The sequence below is a fragment of the Notolepis coatsorum genome (genome assembly GCF_963971535.1).
Source record: "Notolepis coatsorum genome assembly, chromosome: 6".
Classification (NCBI taxonomy): Eukaryota; Metazoa; Chordata; class Actinopteri; order Aulopiformes; family Paralepididae; genus Notolepis; species Notolepis coatsorum.
The window spans coordinates 182,474,090-182,492,554 of NC_140170.1; the positions used below are offsets into that span (position 1 = coordinate 182,474,090).

At 41.8% G+C, this 18,465-nt stretch overlaps 1 protein-coding gene across 1 annotated transcript in view; it reads left to right on the plus strand.

The window, feature by feature from the left end:
• Positions 1-18,465, plus strand: part of ripor3 (RIPOR family member 3) — a gene marked incomplete at its 5' end in the record, with an annotated part of 61,636 nt that overhangs the window by 36,809 nt on the left and 6,362 nt on the right. The window contains 9 exon segments of the mRNA XM_084315936.1: positions 5,824-5,867; positions 6,301-6,426; positions 8,115-8,260; positions 9,770-9,893; positions 10,351-10,490; positions 12,966-13,160; positions 16,366-16,452; positions 18,301-18,342; positions 18,345-18,465. Coding sequence (XP_084172062.1) covers positions 5,824-5,867; positions 6,301-6,426; positions 8,115-8,260; positions 9,770-9,893; positions 10,351-10,490; positions 12,966-13,160; positions 16,366-16,452; positions 18,301-18,342; positions 18,345-18,465 — 1,025 coding nt within the window.

Below are 18,465 nucleotides of genomic sequence, written 5' to 3' on the forward strand. Positions count from 1 at the left end.
AATCAGAGCTGTGCTATGATAAGATGAAAGGTACTCTGTAGCGAATCAGAGTAGTGCTATGATAAGATGAAAGGTACTCTGTAGCGAATCAGAGCGGTGCTATGATGAGATTAGTGCAGGTTTAAAAGAAACATGCATGCACACACACACACACACACAGGTCTGATCTAACATGTGATTATCTATGTACTGTAGATCTGATCTAACATGTGATTATCTATGTACTGTAGATCTGATCTAACATGTGATTATCTATGTACTGTAGATCTGATCTAACATGTGATTATCTATGTGCTGTAGATCTGATCTAACATGTGATTATCTATGTACTGTAGATCTGATCTAACATGTGATTATCTATGTGCTGTAGTGTAGATCTGATCTAACATGTGATTATCTATGTACTGTAGATCTGATCTAACATGTGATTATCTATGTGCTGTAGATCTGATCTAACATGTGATTATCTATGTACTGTAGATCTGATCTAACATGTGATTATCTATGTACTGTAGGTCTGATCTAACATGTGATTATCTATGTACTGTAGGTCTGATCTAACATGTGATTATCTATGTGCTGTAGATCTAACATGTGATTATCTATGTACTGTAGATCTGATCTAACATGTGATTGCCTGATGAACTGAGTAAAGTGTTTCAAAGACTATTCCAGCTTAGGGCGGCTGAGTGGCGCAGTGGGCAAGGCGCTCGCTACTAATGCAGGAGATGCTGGTATCGAGCCCAGCTCTCGGCGTTGCTACCGGCTTGGCCGGCCGTCATACTAACACAATTGGCAGTGTTAAAGGGTGGGAAAGCCGGTGGGTGGGGATTGGACGTTGTGGACAGCGACTCCTACAGGTCGGTTGGGTGACGCCGGTACAGCAGAAGCAGGAAGTAGCGGGGGTAACGTGAGCCTCCCACTCGTTACTCCTCGCCGCTGAGAGATCGAGCTGCTGCGGTGAAAAGATGCGACAGGCTGCCTCCTCGTGTACCGGAGGGGACACGTGATGCAAGGCTTTTATCCTCACTACAGCCGACCAGTGGGAGGCATAGTCTAGCAACGTTCAAGACAGGGGAGGGAAGAATTGGATACTACGAAATTGGGATGGGAGAAAAATAGAAAATGGGGAGAAAAAGTGGATAAAAAAAAATACTTTTACAGCTCTGCTTGGACTCAGCAGTGGGTCCTGATCTCTGGAAGAATTCTATCATCATTCCAATTCCAAAGATCAGCAGACCCAAAATCCTCAACGACCTGCGGCCTATAGCCCTAACATCACTAGTAATGAAAAGTCTGGAGAAAATTGTGAAATCTGAAATTGTTGATGCAACCAGATCAGCTCTTGACCCCATGCAATTTGCATATAAGCCTGAGAGAGGTGTTGATGATGCCAAGTTATTTATTTTGAACTCTGTACATGAGCACTTAGAAAAAAAGAACACGTATGCAAGATTACTCTTTGTTGACTTTTCGTCAGCCTTCAATTACAATGCAGCCTGACATACTATACATTTATTTCACTTGGATCACCAACTTATCAGATGGATTATCAGTTTTCTTACCAATAGAACTCAGACAGTAAGTATAAATGGGAAAAGATCCAAATCAATTCTAATTTCCACTGGCTCACCGCAGGGCTGTGTTCTTTCTTCTTTTTGTTTTATACACAAACGACTGTCTTAGCAAATATATAAATCACCCTGTTGTAAAATGTGCTGACGACAGTGTTATCTTATCTCTTCTCAGTCAGTCAGATAAATCACATGGACCCATAATAGAAGACTTTGTAGACTGGTGTGATGGCTGCTTTCTGGATTTAAATGTATCCAAAACCAAAGAGATTATTATCTCACCAAAACACATAGACGTCGCCCCAACAACCATCCACGGAGCTGAGGTGGAAATTGTCCAGAACTACAAATATTTAGGAACTGTATTTGATGACAAACAAAAATTTAGCAACAATGCAGATGTTATAATAAAAAAGGCTCACCAGCGTCTGTACTGTCTTCGTAAACTAAACTCCTTTGGAGTCGACCAGATAATTCTGGCAATGCTTTATTCTTCCTTTATTGAAAGTATTCTAACCTTTTCATTTGTATGTTGGTTCACATCCCTCTGTCAAAGAGACAAGAACAAACTGCAAGGTGTTGTCAACCTTAACAAAACGATTATCGGCAAAACACATTGATTGATTGAAAACTTTATTAACAGATTGCAGAATGGGTACAATACAGTACAGCTCAATACATACAATTGTTAAGGGGATGCAGACCTGAGAAAGACTTTCATCTTGTTTACATCAGGGTCCCCCATTTTCAGTTCATCATAACATATATGACACACACACATACAGATAGACAGTACTGCTACATCTATACATTTATGACATACCAGATTTGCAAATTACAGTACTGTTTGTGATACAAAAAGTGTCCAGTACACAAATATCCCTAGTACAGTTTAACAGTGCTCAAGTGCTCAAGAAAGCACATAAGATAATTAGTGACTCCACACATGTCCTTCATGTGTGTTTTGACTTGTTGCCATCAGGAAAGTGCTTTAGACAGCCTGCCTGTAAAACAAACAGAAGGAGGTTTGGTTTTGTTCCAGAGGCCATTCGACTGGTGAATGGCCCCAGTGCAAGGGATGGTCAGTTCACTAATATGCACCTTTTGACCCCTTTATTTTAAAATTGTTTTGATTGATTGATTGAAAATGTTATTAACAGATTGCAGAATGGGTACAATACAGTACAGCTCAATACACACAATTGTTAAGGGGATGCAGACCAGAGAAAGACTTTCGTCTTTTACGAGAGTGCACTTTTTTTTTTACTGACCGAATTTATTTATTAGACTTGACATATCAGCTATATAAGGATCCTGTTCTATCAGTGTCATGTTTCTTGTGCTTTAATAGTGTCATGTCTCTTGTCCCTCGTTCTGTCTTGGATGTGTATAAGTGCAGCTGTTTGCCGTATTCATGCCTTAAATTGCCCCTTGCGGGACTAATAACGTTTTTTGAATTGAATTGAATGTGTTTATCTATGTACTCTATCTATGTACTCTTGTACTGTAGATCTGATCTAACATGTGATTATCTATGTGCTGTAGGTCTGATCTAACATGTGTTTATCTATGTGCTGTAGATCTGATCTAACATGTGATTATCTATGTGCTGTATGTCTGATCTAACATGTGATTATCTATGTGCTGTAGGTCTGATCTAACATGTGTTTATCTATGTACTGTAGATCTGATCTAACATGTGATTATCTATGTGCTGTATGTCTGATCTAACATGTGTTTATTTATCTATGTGCTGTAGGTCTGATCTAACATGTGATTATCTATGTACTGTAGGTCTGATCTAACATGTGTTTATCTATGTACTGTAGGTCTGATCTAACATGTGTTTATCTATGTGCTGTAGATCTGATCTAACATGTGATTATCTATGTACTGTAGATCTGATCTAACATGTGTTTATCTATGTGCTGTAGGTCTGATCTAACATGTGTTTATCTATGTGCTGTAGATCTGATCTAACATGTGTTTATCTATGTGCTGTAGATCAGATCTAACATGTGTTTATCTATGTGCTGTAGGTCTGATCTAACATGTGTTTATCTATGTACTGTAGATCTGATCTAACATGTGTTTATCTATGTACTGTAGTGTAGATCTGATCTAACATGTGATTATCTATGTACTGTAGATCTGATCTAACATGTGTTTATCTATGTACTGTAGATCTGATCTAACATGTGTTTATCTATGTACTGTAGATCTGATCTAACATGTGATTATCTATGTACTGTAGATCTGATCTAACATGTGATTATCTATGTACTGTAGTGTAGATCTGATCTAACATGTGATTATCTATGTACTGTAGGTCTGATCTAACATGTGATTATCTATGTGCTGTAGGTCTGATCTAACATGTGTTTATCTATGTGCTGTAGATCTGATCTAACATGTGATTATCTATGTGCTGTAGGTCTGATCTAACATGTGATTATCTATGTACTGTAGTGTAGATCTGATCTAACATGTGTTTATCTATGTACTGTAAATCTGATCTAACATGTGATTATCTATGTGCTGTAGGTCTGATCTAACATGGGATTATCTATGTACTGTAGATCTGATCTAACATGTGATTATCTATGTACTGTAGATCTGATCTAACATGTGATTATCTATGTACTGTAGTGTAGATCTGATCTAACATGTGATTATCTATGTACTGTAGTGTAGATCTGATCTAACATGTGATTATCTATGTGCTGTAGGTCTGGTCTAACATGTGATTATCTATGTACTGTAGATCTGATCTAACATGTGATTATCTATGTACTGTAGTGTAGATCTGATCTAACATGTGATTATCTATGTGCTGTAGGTCTGATCTAACATGTGTTTATCTATGTGCTGTAGGTCTGATCTAACATGTGTTTATCTATGTGCTGTAGGTCTGATCTAACATGTGATTATCTATGTACTGTAGTGTAGATCTGATCTAACATGTGATTATCTATGTACTGTAGTGTAGATCTGATCTAACATGTGATTATCTATGTACTGTAGTGTAGATCTGATCTAACATGTGATTATCTATGTACTGTAGATCTGATCTAACATGTGATTATCTATGTACTGTAGTGTAGATCTGATCTAACATGTGATTATCTATGTACTGTAGATCTGATCTAACATGTGATTATCTATGTACTGTAGATCTGATCTAACATGTGATTATCTATGTACTGTAGATCTGATCTAACATGTGATTATCTATGTACTGTAGTGTAGATCTGATCTAACATGTGATTATCTATGTGCTGTAGATCTGATCTAACATGTGATTATCTATGTACTGTAGATCTGATCTAACATGTGATTATCTATGTACTGTAGATCTGATCTAACATGTGATTATCTATGTACTGTAGATCTGATCTAACATGTGATTATCTATGTACTGTAGTGTAGATCTGATCTAACATGTGATTATCTATGTGCTGTAGATCTGATCTAACATGTGATTATCTATGTACTGTAGATCTGATCTAACATGTGATTATCTATGTACTGTAGATCTGATCTAACATGTGATTATCTATGTACTGTAGATCTGATCTAACATGTGATTATCTATGTACTGTAGATCTGATCTAACATGTGATTATCTATGTGCTGTAGGTCTGATCTAACATGTGTTTATCTATGTGCTGTAGGTCTGATCTAACATGTGTTTATCTATGTGCTGTAGATCTGATCTAACATGTGTTTATCTATGTGCTGTAGGTCTGATCTAACATGTGTTTATCTATGTGCTGTAGGTCTGATCTAACATGTGATTATCTATGTGCTGTAGATCTGATCTAACATGTGATTATCTATGTACTGTAGATCTGATCTAACATGTGATTATATATGTATTGTAGTGTAGATCTGATCTAACATGTGATTATCTATGTACTGTAGATCTGATCTAACATGTGATTATCTATGTACTGTAGTGTAGATCTGATCTAACATGTGATTATCTATGTGCTGTAGGTCTGATCTAACATGTGATTATCTATGTGCTGTAGATCTGATCTAACATGTGATTATCTATGTGCTGTAGATCTGATCTAACATGTGATTATCTATGTGCTGTAGATCTGATCTAACATGTGTTTATCTATGTGCTGTAGATCTGATCTAACATGTGTTTATCTATGTGCTGTAGTGTAGATCTGATCTAACATGTGATTATCTATGTACTGTAGATCTGATCTAACATGTGTTTATCTATGTCTTCTAGGTCTGATTGGCTTCGCTCGGCTCTGTCCTGGAGATCAATATGAGGTGAGCTGGTTAATTAAAGAACAATTCCACTCAGTACAAGAATTCCTCTGTGACCTGCACTATGGAAGACTAGCACAGTGTGGCCGTTAGAGGTAACTGCGCCTTGTTTAATTAAGCATGGAGGCTAAGAGAAAACTGCAACAACAAAGACATTTCTTCCAGCAGGGAAACGTTGGGCACTGTTTTACATTTGTGTCGTTCACAGTCTATGCTCTAGAAATTAAACCGTAGCTTTTTATGGATTTTGGTGGTGCTGGTCATAATAACCGACCAGTAGAGCTCGACGTACTGGACCAGAAGAATAAAATAGTCCCAACCAACGTCGCCAACATGAAGCCACAGGAGCCCACGCTGACCCTGTGATGTCATCAGGATGTACACAGAGAGTATAATGAGACTGTGATGATGCCGATGATGATGTCACTTCGTGCAGGTGGTGGTGCGATTGGGCCGTCAGCGCTGGCGCGTCCGAGGGAAGATCCAGACGGATGACAGGCAGAGCTGGGAGGCAGAGAAGATGGTCTTCCTCCCTCACATACACCACAACTTCCAGATCAAAGTACGCACGCACGCACACGCACACACACACACACACACACACACACACATACGCACACACGCACACACGCACACACGCACGCACGCACGCACACGCACACACACACACACACACACACACACCTGTGTAAACCTTACATGAAGAGCAAACCATAGTGAGACGTGATGAGAGGCGACTTCCTGAGGGATTGAGTGAAAACAACAGTCAGAATACACGACTGTAATTACAGACTCATGATTACCTGACTCAGAAATAGTCAAAACAACAGTCAGAATACATTACTGTAATTACAGACTCATGATTACCTGACTCAGAAATAGTCAAAACAACAGTCAGAATACATTACTGTAATTACAGACTCATGATTACCTGACTCAGAAATAGTCAAAACAACAGTCAGAATACACGACTGTAATTACAGACTCATGATTACCTGACTCAGAAATAGTCAAAACAACAGTCAGAATACATTACTGTAATTACAGACTCATGATTACCTGACTCAGAAATAGTCAAAACAACAGTCAGAATACATTACTGTAATTACAGACTCATGATTACCTGACTCAGAAATAGTCAAAACAACAGTCAGAATACACGACTGTAATTACAGACTCATGATTACCTGACTCAGAAATAGTCAAAACAACAGTCAGAATACACTACTCTAATTAAGGTTAATAACCGGTTAACCTGCAATGAGTCTCCTGGCCATTTTAGTTTTCGTTTTTGAGGACTGCATACTTTTTTCGCAAACCAAAACAACATACTTTATCCTTATAGCACATGCATGAGCCTGGTCTCTTTTTAAAGATGACATTCTGTAGTTTCTGATTCCAGGAAAAGAATTCACTTTTAGTGCTAACGTAATAGAGTAACATAGGTCTGAACTTGAGTTGTAGAAAAACTTGTTACTCAAGTTTTTCTGTAGTAGTTAGTAGTCCAGAGGTAGTATTTCCCCAGAAGGTGGTATGGCAAATCCATACGGACCCATAGCCTGAAGCCTTATGTAGTACATGTCCAAATTTCATAAAGATCCATTCAGAAATGAGTGATTAGGAGAGATTTTGGTAAACTGTGTACAAAAGAAAAACTGAGTTTTCTCATACACTTCAATTAATTTGGCTGTTTTTCTCTTCCTGTTTTCGCTCGTTAGGTTATTTTAAAATTTTTGTATTCATACATCCCCACGTGGGGTATCATTGGAAAGCCACACTCATTGGCTACAACCCTCCACAATCATTGTCGAGATCGGATCTAGATTGACGGAACTGCTGCACCAAGAGTCGGGAGTGATATATTGCGCAATACCGTGTACTTTGCACAAGCCTCAAATACCGGCATGTAACTCGAGAACCGCTCAACGGATTTTGTCAGATTTCGTCGCTATCGACAGGCAACAAATAAGCCTTCAATTCGATATATATATTGTATTACAAAATATGCACACCCCGAGCCACTAGGGGTCGCCAAAGTGCCGGTGGGCAAATCGTCATAAAAACGGCCCATATGTGGGATGGCGCATGCAAAACAGTGCAGTAAGCCTTGTGCAGCTCACTGAGACAGTACAGGACGTGAGAAGGACTGGGTTAGTTTCCCTTTGAAAAGCCTTTAGATGACGTTTGTGACGGGTGTGTTTCTAGTAATTACAAGCACCTTAAATTGACCAATTAAATCCCATCTGTCAGGTGATGGAGGCGAAGGGTCTGGGTTGGCTGCTGGTCGGCATGGTAACCTGTGAGAGTGCCGGTTTCTTTGTAGCGCGGCCCCAACTGATGGTGGTCGACATCACAGAGCTGGGGACCATCAAGCTACAACTAGAGGTCACCTGGAAGTAAGAACACACACACACACACACACACACACACACACACACACACACACACACACACACACACACACACACACACACACACACACACACACACACACACACACACACACACACACACACACACACACACACACACCAATACACATGCACACACACACACCATACACATGCACACACACACACACACACGCACACACACACACACACACACACACACACACACACACACACACACACACACACACACACACACACACACACACACACACACACACACACAGAGACTCTTTCCCATGTTAATTCAGACCATATGAGCTTCATGGCCTTGAACTTTAGATTACGTTCACACTGCAAGCCTTGGTGCTCAATTCTTATTTATTGCTCAGATCCATTGCTCAGTTCTTCACATGATTTGTCTGTTCACGTAATTTTTTAATTTTTACATTTATTTAACTGGAATGTAACTTGACACCATTGCAAATGAGGGGGCAACCTCAACCTTTTCGAGTAAAGGGTTAACCTTCGGTAGTGTGGTAGTGAAAGGGTTAACCGTTTGTCGCTCCATATGTCTCATCCTCAGTCAGACAGTGGAACAAACGACCCTGAGCACATCATCTTGACTCCAGTTTCAAAGCATTATTGAGCAAAACCTGGCAAATTATGACCACTTAACCCTTTCACTACCACACTACAGAAGGTTAACCTTTCACTACCACACTACCGTCTTCTGTAGTGTGGTGGTGAAAGGGTTAACCCTTTGTCGTGTGGCAGTGAAAGGGTTAACCTTCTGTATTTTCGCAGTGAAAGGGTTAACCCTTTGGTAGTGTGGTAGTGAAAGGGTTAATAATCGTTTCATACAGGCTAAAACACAGAGAAGCACACATCTAATATAACCGCCTCCACACGGTCACTTTAGTCTCAGTGGCCACGCCTCCACATGAGACCACGCCTCCACACGGTCACTTCAGTCTCTGAGACCACGCCTCCACATAAGGCCACGCCTCCACACGGTCACTTCAGTCTCCGAGGCCACGCCTCCATACGAGGCCACGCCTCCACACGGTCACTTCAGTCTTAGAGACCACGCTTCCACACTAGGCCACACCTCCACACGGTCACTTTAGTTACAGAGGCCACGCCTCCACACGGTCACTTTAGTCTCTGAGGCCATGCCTCCACACGAGGCCACGCCTCCACATGAGGCCACACCTCCACATGAGGCCACGCCTCCACACGGTCATCTCTACTTGATATTTCAAAAATCATTTCAGTGTACTAATTATAGTAATGTCAGCTTCATCAATTATAATATAATTATATTAATATACTGTACGTATAGACAGTGTCATCAATTATAATTCATATATTGACTGTGTGTGTGTGTGTGTGTGTGTGTGTGTGTGTGTGTGTGTGTGTGTGTGTGTGTGTGTGTGTGTGTGTGTGTGTGTGTGTGTGTGTGTGTGTGTGTGTGTGTGTGTGTGTGTGTGTGTGTGTGTGTGTGTGTTCCAGTCCATATGACAGTGAGGAGAAGACGGCAGTCTCTGCAATTAGACACTCTGTCTCCTCCAGAAAGGCTTCCTACTATAGCTGGACAGCCCCAAGTACACCGTCCTTTACTGAGAAATACTTTATAGTGAGTATAAATACACACAGTACCCGTCCTTTACTGAGAAATACTTTATAGTGAGTATAAATACACACAGTACCCGTCCTTTACTGAGAAATACTTTATAGTGAGTATAAATACACACAGTACCCGTCCTTTACTGAGAAATACTTTATAGTGAGTATAAATACACACAGTACCCGTCCTTTACTGAGAAATACTTCATAGTGAGTATAAATACACACAGTACCCGTCCTTTACTGAGAAATACTTCATAGTGAGTATAATAAATATACACAGTACTTTAATATAATATTCCCTCTCTGTCTCTCTGTGTCTCTCTGTGTCTCTCTGTGTGTCTCTCTCTCTCTCTCTCTCTCTCCCTCCTCTCTCTCTCTCTCTCTCTCTCTCTCTCTCTCTCTCTCTCTCTCTCTCTCTCTCTCTCTCTCTCTCTCTCTCTCTCTCTCTCTCCATGGTGCATCAGTTACAGGAACCAGAAGATTCTTTCTCCACCTTGGTCTCGAGGGCCCGTGGCTCCAGAGGGGGCGTGTCTCTGCTGAGCTACCTGGCTGACCCCGCCCACTCCACCAGCCTCTCACCAATCAGCATGCGGTACAGCCAGAGGTAGGAGGGACAGGACCATTTCACCTCTCTGGACTGACGGATCATTCTGAGATCAAGATTCAAGAATCTTCACTATAATGTCGTAACAAAGCAAGATGTTTCTAGTTTCAAGATTCTATTTCTGGTTCCTTGATTTCATTTCATCATATCAAACCATATCAAGAAATACCCGTAATTATGGGTATTCATTATGGTGAATTATGGTTCAGCCTAGGGATGTCCGATATTATCGGCCTACCGATATTATCGGCCGATATCGGCATTAAAATGTGATATCGGAAAATATCGGTATCGGTTTTCAAAAAAATTAAAATAAGAAATAAAAATTACATTTCTAGAACCTTTATTTACCCAGGCAAGCAAGTAAGAACAAATTCTGATTTTATTTATTGTCAAAAGTATGCATAATGTTGTGTTAATTCCACAACAAGAGATATGTAATGTTAATTACCTGAAATTATTTAGTTTTTTTGGGGGGGGGGGGGGGGGGGGGGGGCTGCATATATCGGTATTGGTTGATATCGGTTGATATCGGTATCGGAAATTAAGAGTTGGACAATATCGGTATATCGGTATCGGTAAAAAAGCCAATATCGAGCATCCTAGTTCAGCTCTAAGACCAAACCAAAGTTATCAGTCGTCACTCAGTGAGGAGGTATCATCCACCATAGACAGGGCTCAAATAGTAAGATATAAAATAAAACAGGCCCTAGTGTGAGGCAGAGTAAAATAAACAAGTTTTAAGGCTGGCCTTGAAGGCAGCAAAGGGAGTCTGAGGCCTCGACGGATCCTGGCAGCTGATCCCACAGGCGTGGCCCCAGTGTGCAGAAAGCACGGTGCCCCTGGTGGACAGCCTGGTGCGTGGGATGGTGAGGAGGTTTTGTCTGCCAGACCTGAGTGACCTGCATGCAGGTTGAGGGGAGAGGAGGTCCTGGTGGGGCCGGAGTGATTTATGGCCTTGTAGACCAGCAGGAGAACCTTGACGTTTATCCGCTGGCTTATTGGCAGCCAGTGAAGGGAGTGGAGGACTGAGGTGATGTGTTGAATCTTCCTGGTTTTGGTTTTTTGGTTTTTTGTTCTGAACGTACTGTAACCTCTGGGTGGTTTTGGAGGGAAGGCCTGCCAGCAGAGAGTTACAGTCGTGGACGCGGGAACTGACAAAGGCGTGAACCAGTTTTTTTCCACGTCAGACTGGGAGAGTGAGGGTCTGAGTTTACAGATGTTCCTCGGGTGGTAGAAGGCGGTTTGACAGACCACTTGTGCATCAAAGGACAGTGAGGAGTCCCACTTTACACCCAGGCCTGTATTATAGCTACAGGCATGTTGTCAGGTTTCCCCCCTCGGTTGCATATTACTGCGCTGGTTGTTTCCCCTCCTGACATCAGTTTTTAGTTATTTGTCAATGAAGAGTATCTGTCAGGGCTGATGATGTGTCCGTCTCCGCCAGATTTGTGTCCATTTTGATGAACCTTTGGACCTGACAGATACGTTATCGCTGTTATTTCTGCAAACGCACAATTACTCATTTAAAACAAACCAACGGACAGTAATACCTTCCGTCAAATTTCCAACCAGTGGTCATCAACCCGTCGATCTTGATCGACTGGTCGATCTTTGAGACTGTCCCTGTAGATCTTTCCATGAAAAAAAAAAAAAAACCCTGAGAGTCCACATTACAGTTCTACTTTTGTTTTGATGTGAAAAGTAATGCTGCACTTAGCACTGACTGAGAAAGTACACATTACAGTTCTACTTTATAAAATGCTAATTGTAAATATGTTTGTCAATGTTAATAATATGAGAAAGTCCACATTACAGTTCTACTTTTGTTTTGATGTGAAAAGTGATGCTGCACAAGATGACTGCACTTAGCACTGACTGAGAAAGTACATATTACAGTTCTACTTTGACGTCTTAATGTTGGACCAAAGCATTGCATGTAATTAGAATACAGGCAAATAAAAGTAATTTAGTTTAAAGTACAATCTTGGCTGTCTTTTTCTCTCAACGCTTCAATAGGTAGATCTTGCCTTCACCAAAAAAAAAAAAGTGATCTTGGGCTTAAAAAGGTTGGTGACCATAGTGGATGGATGTAGCCAGGCCCTAAGACCAAACCAAAGTTATCAGTCATGACTCAGTGAGGAAGTATCATCCACCATAGACTCAAATAGGTCCCGCCCACACAGAGGAGACAGCACTCCATCGCTCCCCGTTGACTTTGTGTGTTGTGTGACAGAGAGCCTCCTGGTCATTTCGGTCAGCTAGCAAGGATCAGAAACATACCTAAGATACACTGTGTGGTGGGATGCACTGCCGACAGGGTAAAGAACCAGGGACTGAGTTTCCATAAGCCTCCAAACAGGAAAACTGAGCCTTTAAGAAGAGAAAAGTGGATCTGAGGGCGTGGTTTTCAGAGTAGGACCCCCCCCCCCCCCCCCCCCCCCCACCTAACTAACACCACCCTCCTGTCCACAGCCTGACACAGACCTCTAGCTACTGCTCCCTGCCCAGCACCAGTCAGGACGCCAGCCTGGAGGACAGCCGCACCCTGATGTCCCTGGAGGACAGCCCAGGGGAGAGGGGGAGGACCGGAGAGGAGGAGGAGGAGGAGGAGTGGAGGCGGGTATCGGGCCCCTCCCCCACACCAGACTCCCCAGTGGAGCTGCAGAGGTGAGGCTCATTTAAATAGAGGTGAATATGGAAGAGTTAAATAGTGCTACAAGGCCAGCTCCCGGCGTTGCTATCAGCTTGGCTGGCCCCTCACACTGATACAATTGGCCGTATCAGAGGGTGGGAAAGCTGAAAGGTGGGTCCTGGGCGTTGTGGACAGCGACCCCTACAGTTCGGTCGGGGCGCCTGCTCAGCGAGGGCTGGAACTGAGGAGAGATAGTGTGGCCTCCCACACGCTACACTCTCCCCGGTGAGAACCTGCGCGGCCAGGTTGGCCTGCCCCAGGCTGCACATGCGTCGGAGGAAAGCATGTGACAGTCTCCGGTCTCCCGGACCAACAGTAGGGGAAAGTACGCAACAACCAGGAAGGGTGGGATGGGAGAGAAATCGGGAAAAAGGAGGGGAAGAAAGATAAAAAAAAAAAAAAAAAAAAAAAGAGTGCTGCAGTGACTGAATGAATGCATAGGTATATACATGGCCGCCTAGTTATAGTTGAACGTGGGGGTGCACGTTTTTTTTTTATTCATATTTTTTATTGTCCCTTTTTTATTTATATATTTATTTTTTTGCTTTTTAGCGTGTGCAAGACAGGCAAGGGGTGGTTTGGAGGGCGTCCGGCACGACCCCCTCCACGGCAGATTTTTTTACATTTAATGAACACCTGTACGTGCAATTTCCTGCAATATAGAGCCTTCAATCTTGACCAATAAAGCTGCTCTTTTCACTATAAAACTCAGTTTATATTGCAGTATGATAGCCAATTACTATAATAATAATAATAATAATAATAATAATAATAATAATAATAATAATAATAATAATAATAACTTTCCTGATCTTCCCGAAGCCCCTCCGTTCACATCTGATCCCCAGCAGCAACAAGCCAACAACAACAACATCATGACCACATCAACACAGGGACCCTGATGTAAACAAGACAAACGTCTTTCTCTGGTCTGCATCCCCTTAACAATTGTATGTATTGAGCCGTACTGTATTGGACCCATTCTGCAATCTGTTAAATAAAGTTTTCATTCTTTATATTGCAGTATGATAGCCAATTACTATAATAATAATAACTTTCCCGATCCTCCCGAAGCCCCTCTGTTCACATCCGATATCCACTGCAGCAACAAGCCAACAACAACAACATCATGACCACATCAAGTTTCAATCTGTTTGCGCATTTAGTATACAGTCACAGTGTTCGACTTAAGTAAAGATTTGCTCCATTTGGTGTAAAACGCCGAAGGATAATCCTCACAAAGCCAATGTTAAATCCAATATCGAGGTGAACTTTTCTTCACCAGGCATTCAAAAAACAGCGCCTCCCCGCCCTCCCGAATACGCTCATGACGAGGGAGTCGGGACAGTGGGGCACTGGATCAAACCATTAATGTGGAAACTTAAAAACTTGCTATTAAGTGTCATTGCATATTATTAATTTGATTGAAATTACGTAGTTATTGTTAGATTTATATATTGGGGGGGGGGGGGTGGATATATCATATTTTTCATATGATCAAAAAGTGGGGGAGCAAAACCAGACGTTTGCCCCCCCATGTTCAATAGTGGTAGAGCAGATGCTTCGAGTGCTCCATTGGTCAGGCGTCTATGGGTATATATGCACATAATAATGAAATTGTATGTCAATAGTATATTGGACAGTTTCAGTTTACTGTAGTTGAGTTTAGATTAGTTGACATATATTTTTTTTTAAATGCAGACAAAACAATCTTATGTTAACCGTCTGTAGTGTGGTAGTGAAAGGGTTATCCTTATGTAGTGTGGTAGTGAAAGGGTTATCCTTATGTAGTGTGGTAGTGAAAGGGTTATCCTTATGTAGTGTGGTAGTGAAAGGGTTATCCTTATGTAGTGTGGTAGTGAAAGGGTTATCCTTATGTAGTGTGGTAGTGAAAGGGTTATCCTTATGTAGTGTGGTAGTGAAAGGGTTAACCTTATGTAGTGCGGTAGTGAAAGGGATAACCTTCTGTAGTGTGGTAGTGAAAGGGTTAACCTTCTGTAGTGTGGTAGTGAAAGGGTTATCCTTCTGTAGTGTGGTAGTGAAAGGGTTAACCTTCTGTAGTGCGGTAGTGAAAGGGTTAACCTTCTGTACTGTGGTAGTGAAAGGGTTATCCTTATGTAGTGTGGTAGTGAAAGGGTTAACCTTCTGTAGTGCGGTAGTGAAAGGGATAACCTTATGTAGTGTGGTAGTGAAAGGGTTAACCTTCTGTAGTGTGGTAGTGAAAGGGTTATCCTTATGTAGTGTGGTAGTGAAATGGTTAACCTTCTGTACTGTGGTAGTGAAAGGGTTAACCTTCTGTAGTGCGGTAGTGAAAGGGATAACCTTATGTAGTGTGGTAGTGAAAGGGTTAACCTTCTGTAGTGTGGTAGTGAAAGGGTTATCCTTATGTAGTGTGGTAGTGAAATGGTTAACCTTCTGTACTGTGGTAGTGAAAGGGGTTAACCTTCTGTAGTGTGGTAGTGAGAGAGTTAATGAAACTGATATTTCAAATCACGGTTTATTTGTCCGTTGTTCAAGTACAATGTGCAGTGAAATGCTGGTTGCAGAGACTCCATATTTATTTATACAATAAATAAAGTAAACAAAAGAAACTGAAGCTGGTACAAGCTAGGCAAAAATATATACTGTACAAGAGAGGCTGGGCTGTCAGCCGGGTCGTACTGTGCAGTTGGGTTAGAATGGAACCAGACAGTATGTGATGAGGATTGGATACGTGTGTTCATAATTATATATAATTTAATAAATCGAAGTATATCGAATATTTTACGAGAGTAGAATAATATAAGAATACAGGACATAATAATATGGATTTTCTTTTTGTATGGATATGTATATATACATATATGGATATGTATGTAATTCAATCGGTATGTACTGCATGTTCACATAAATCACAGTATAATAGAATATTATAAAATATAAGAATATAGAATATTTATGAGCTAATGTATGTTAAATAAATTATAAATTATAATAAATGTATGAATAAAGGGTCAGTCAGTTCTTCATAAAAAAATAATTATTATTATTATATAAAATAATGTATGACTCTGGACCCTATGAAACCCAATGAAAGGCCGGTGTACAGTGTTAAAACATGCTTGGGCCCTGAAGGGGAGGATTGACAAGTTGTTCCTGTAAAGTGGACGTGTTATGAACAGGTTCATGTCTCTACCGCAGGTCCAGTACTCCTGACATCCTGAGACAGAATGGAGGAGGGGGAGTGGACCCCGGGCCTGCCCAGGAAGAGACCCCCGCAGCAGGCAGGTGAGCAGCACTGACGCCCCCCCCCCCCTGCTACCTGTATGGAGACAGACAGCGTACACCTGGTGGAGCTGTGTGGTCTCTTGTACACCTGGCATCAACATCCTGCAGCTGATCACACATATATACTGGAGACTGGTTCTAGGTACTCTGGATGTAGGCCGACTGTATTAGTGGTTACGTCATTTTCGTTTTTTCCTGTTCCACCTCTGTGGAATGCAATGTATTTCCCCATTGACCATTTCTAAAACGGCTCGTTTTAGATAAATAAGCATTAACGTTGGCATGGTGTACCTTTCTGGCGTATTTATCCACAATCTATAGCTCAACATGAAAATATTCGCAAATTATCGTAAGGTAGCAAAATAACAACGTTTATGTTTTCGTTCACTGAGAAACGACACTACCATTTCGCGCTGCTGACTGACGTCACCACAGCGTAGACGCCTGGCTTCAGTCACAGACCTAGGATCAGATTCCCTTACATTCCATAAGCTTAACAATTCGTACAATGGGAAAATAACTGACCCTGAATCTGTGGCTAGTATCTGTTTCACTCAACACTAGTGCTCCGTGAATCATAGCCATTTATCTCTAAAGCTAACCACTATTTGTAAAAGCCACAACCACGTTACCATATTTGTATTTATAATTTTAATTGTATAACGGTATCTCGCTGCATATAAATCACTGTAAATACTAATGTAAATCTTGTGTTGTTGTACATATTGTGTATAGTTTATAACGTTAGTAGCTAGCTAGCTTGCTAGCCGGCATTCTCGAAACTCCTAACATGCCCCGATTTAAAATGCTTCTCTCCTCTTTGTATACGTTTGTCCTCACAAACAAAGTATTCTGCCAGGGAACTTATGGACACGACAGTAGTAGTAGTTATAAGGCTTTTGAGCTGGTAACGTTAACATTAGTTACAGTAGCTATCGTGGTAGCCCCTTTCGTGACTGTGATGCACCGAGTGCATCACAGTCACGAAAGGGGCTACTATCGTATCAACATGCCGTGGCGTGTAGCTAGCTAGCTTTCTAGCCGGCATGATGCGTGTGCAGTGTTTGCCCCACAGGTCTGAGAAGAGGACCTGCACATTTTACTCATTCCCGAAACTCCTCTACATGCCCCGTTTTAAAAAGGTTCACGACAGTAGACATAATGCTACGTAATAGCATTTAGCGGGGTAACGTTAACGTTAGCTAGCTAGCTTGGTACTATGACCCGTGACGGGGATAAGGCGACAGCCTAACAAACCAATAGCGCATAGCGCTGCGTACCGGTAATTGTAGTTCTTTTTTTACGACAAATTAAAAACTTTATAACTACCTTTGTTTCAACCAAAAATGCTTAAACAATCATGTTAGTGGTAGAAGGGAACTCATTTTGTGCAAAAATGGAAAGCTTGCCACTGTTCATGCGGCAGAATTGTTACAATAGCCGATAATCCATTTTCCCAATGCTAAATCCCTATACGGGTGAAACAACCAGTGATGTCAGACTACACCTCCCTATACAGGACATGTGAAATCGATTTCTCCTCTCCTCTCCTCTCCTCTCCTCTCCTCTCCTCTCCTCTCCTCTCCTCTCCTCTCCTCTCCTCTCCTCTCCTCTCCTCTCCTCTCCTCTCCTCTCCTCTCCTCTCCTCTCCTCTCTCCTCTCTCCTCTTTCTCCTCTCCTCTCTCCTCTTTCTCCTCTCCTCTCCTCTCCTCTCCTCTCCTCTCCTCTCCTCTCCTCTCCTCTCCTCTCCTCTCCTCTCCTCTCCTCTCCTCTCCTCTCCTCTCCTCTCCTCTCCTCTCCTCTCCTCTCCTCTCCTGTCCTGTCCTCTCCTCTCCTCTCCTCTTCCAGGACCCTGACAGTCCTCCAGTCATGGCTCCAGGCTCCCTGGCAGTGAGTGGCCCTGAGCGGAGAGCCCTGGCTCTGAGGGTGGGAACCCTGTTAGCAGAACTAGAGAACTCCTTCACCAACCACCACCGTTCTGAGAAGGAACTGAGAGCCCTGGACAACCAGATA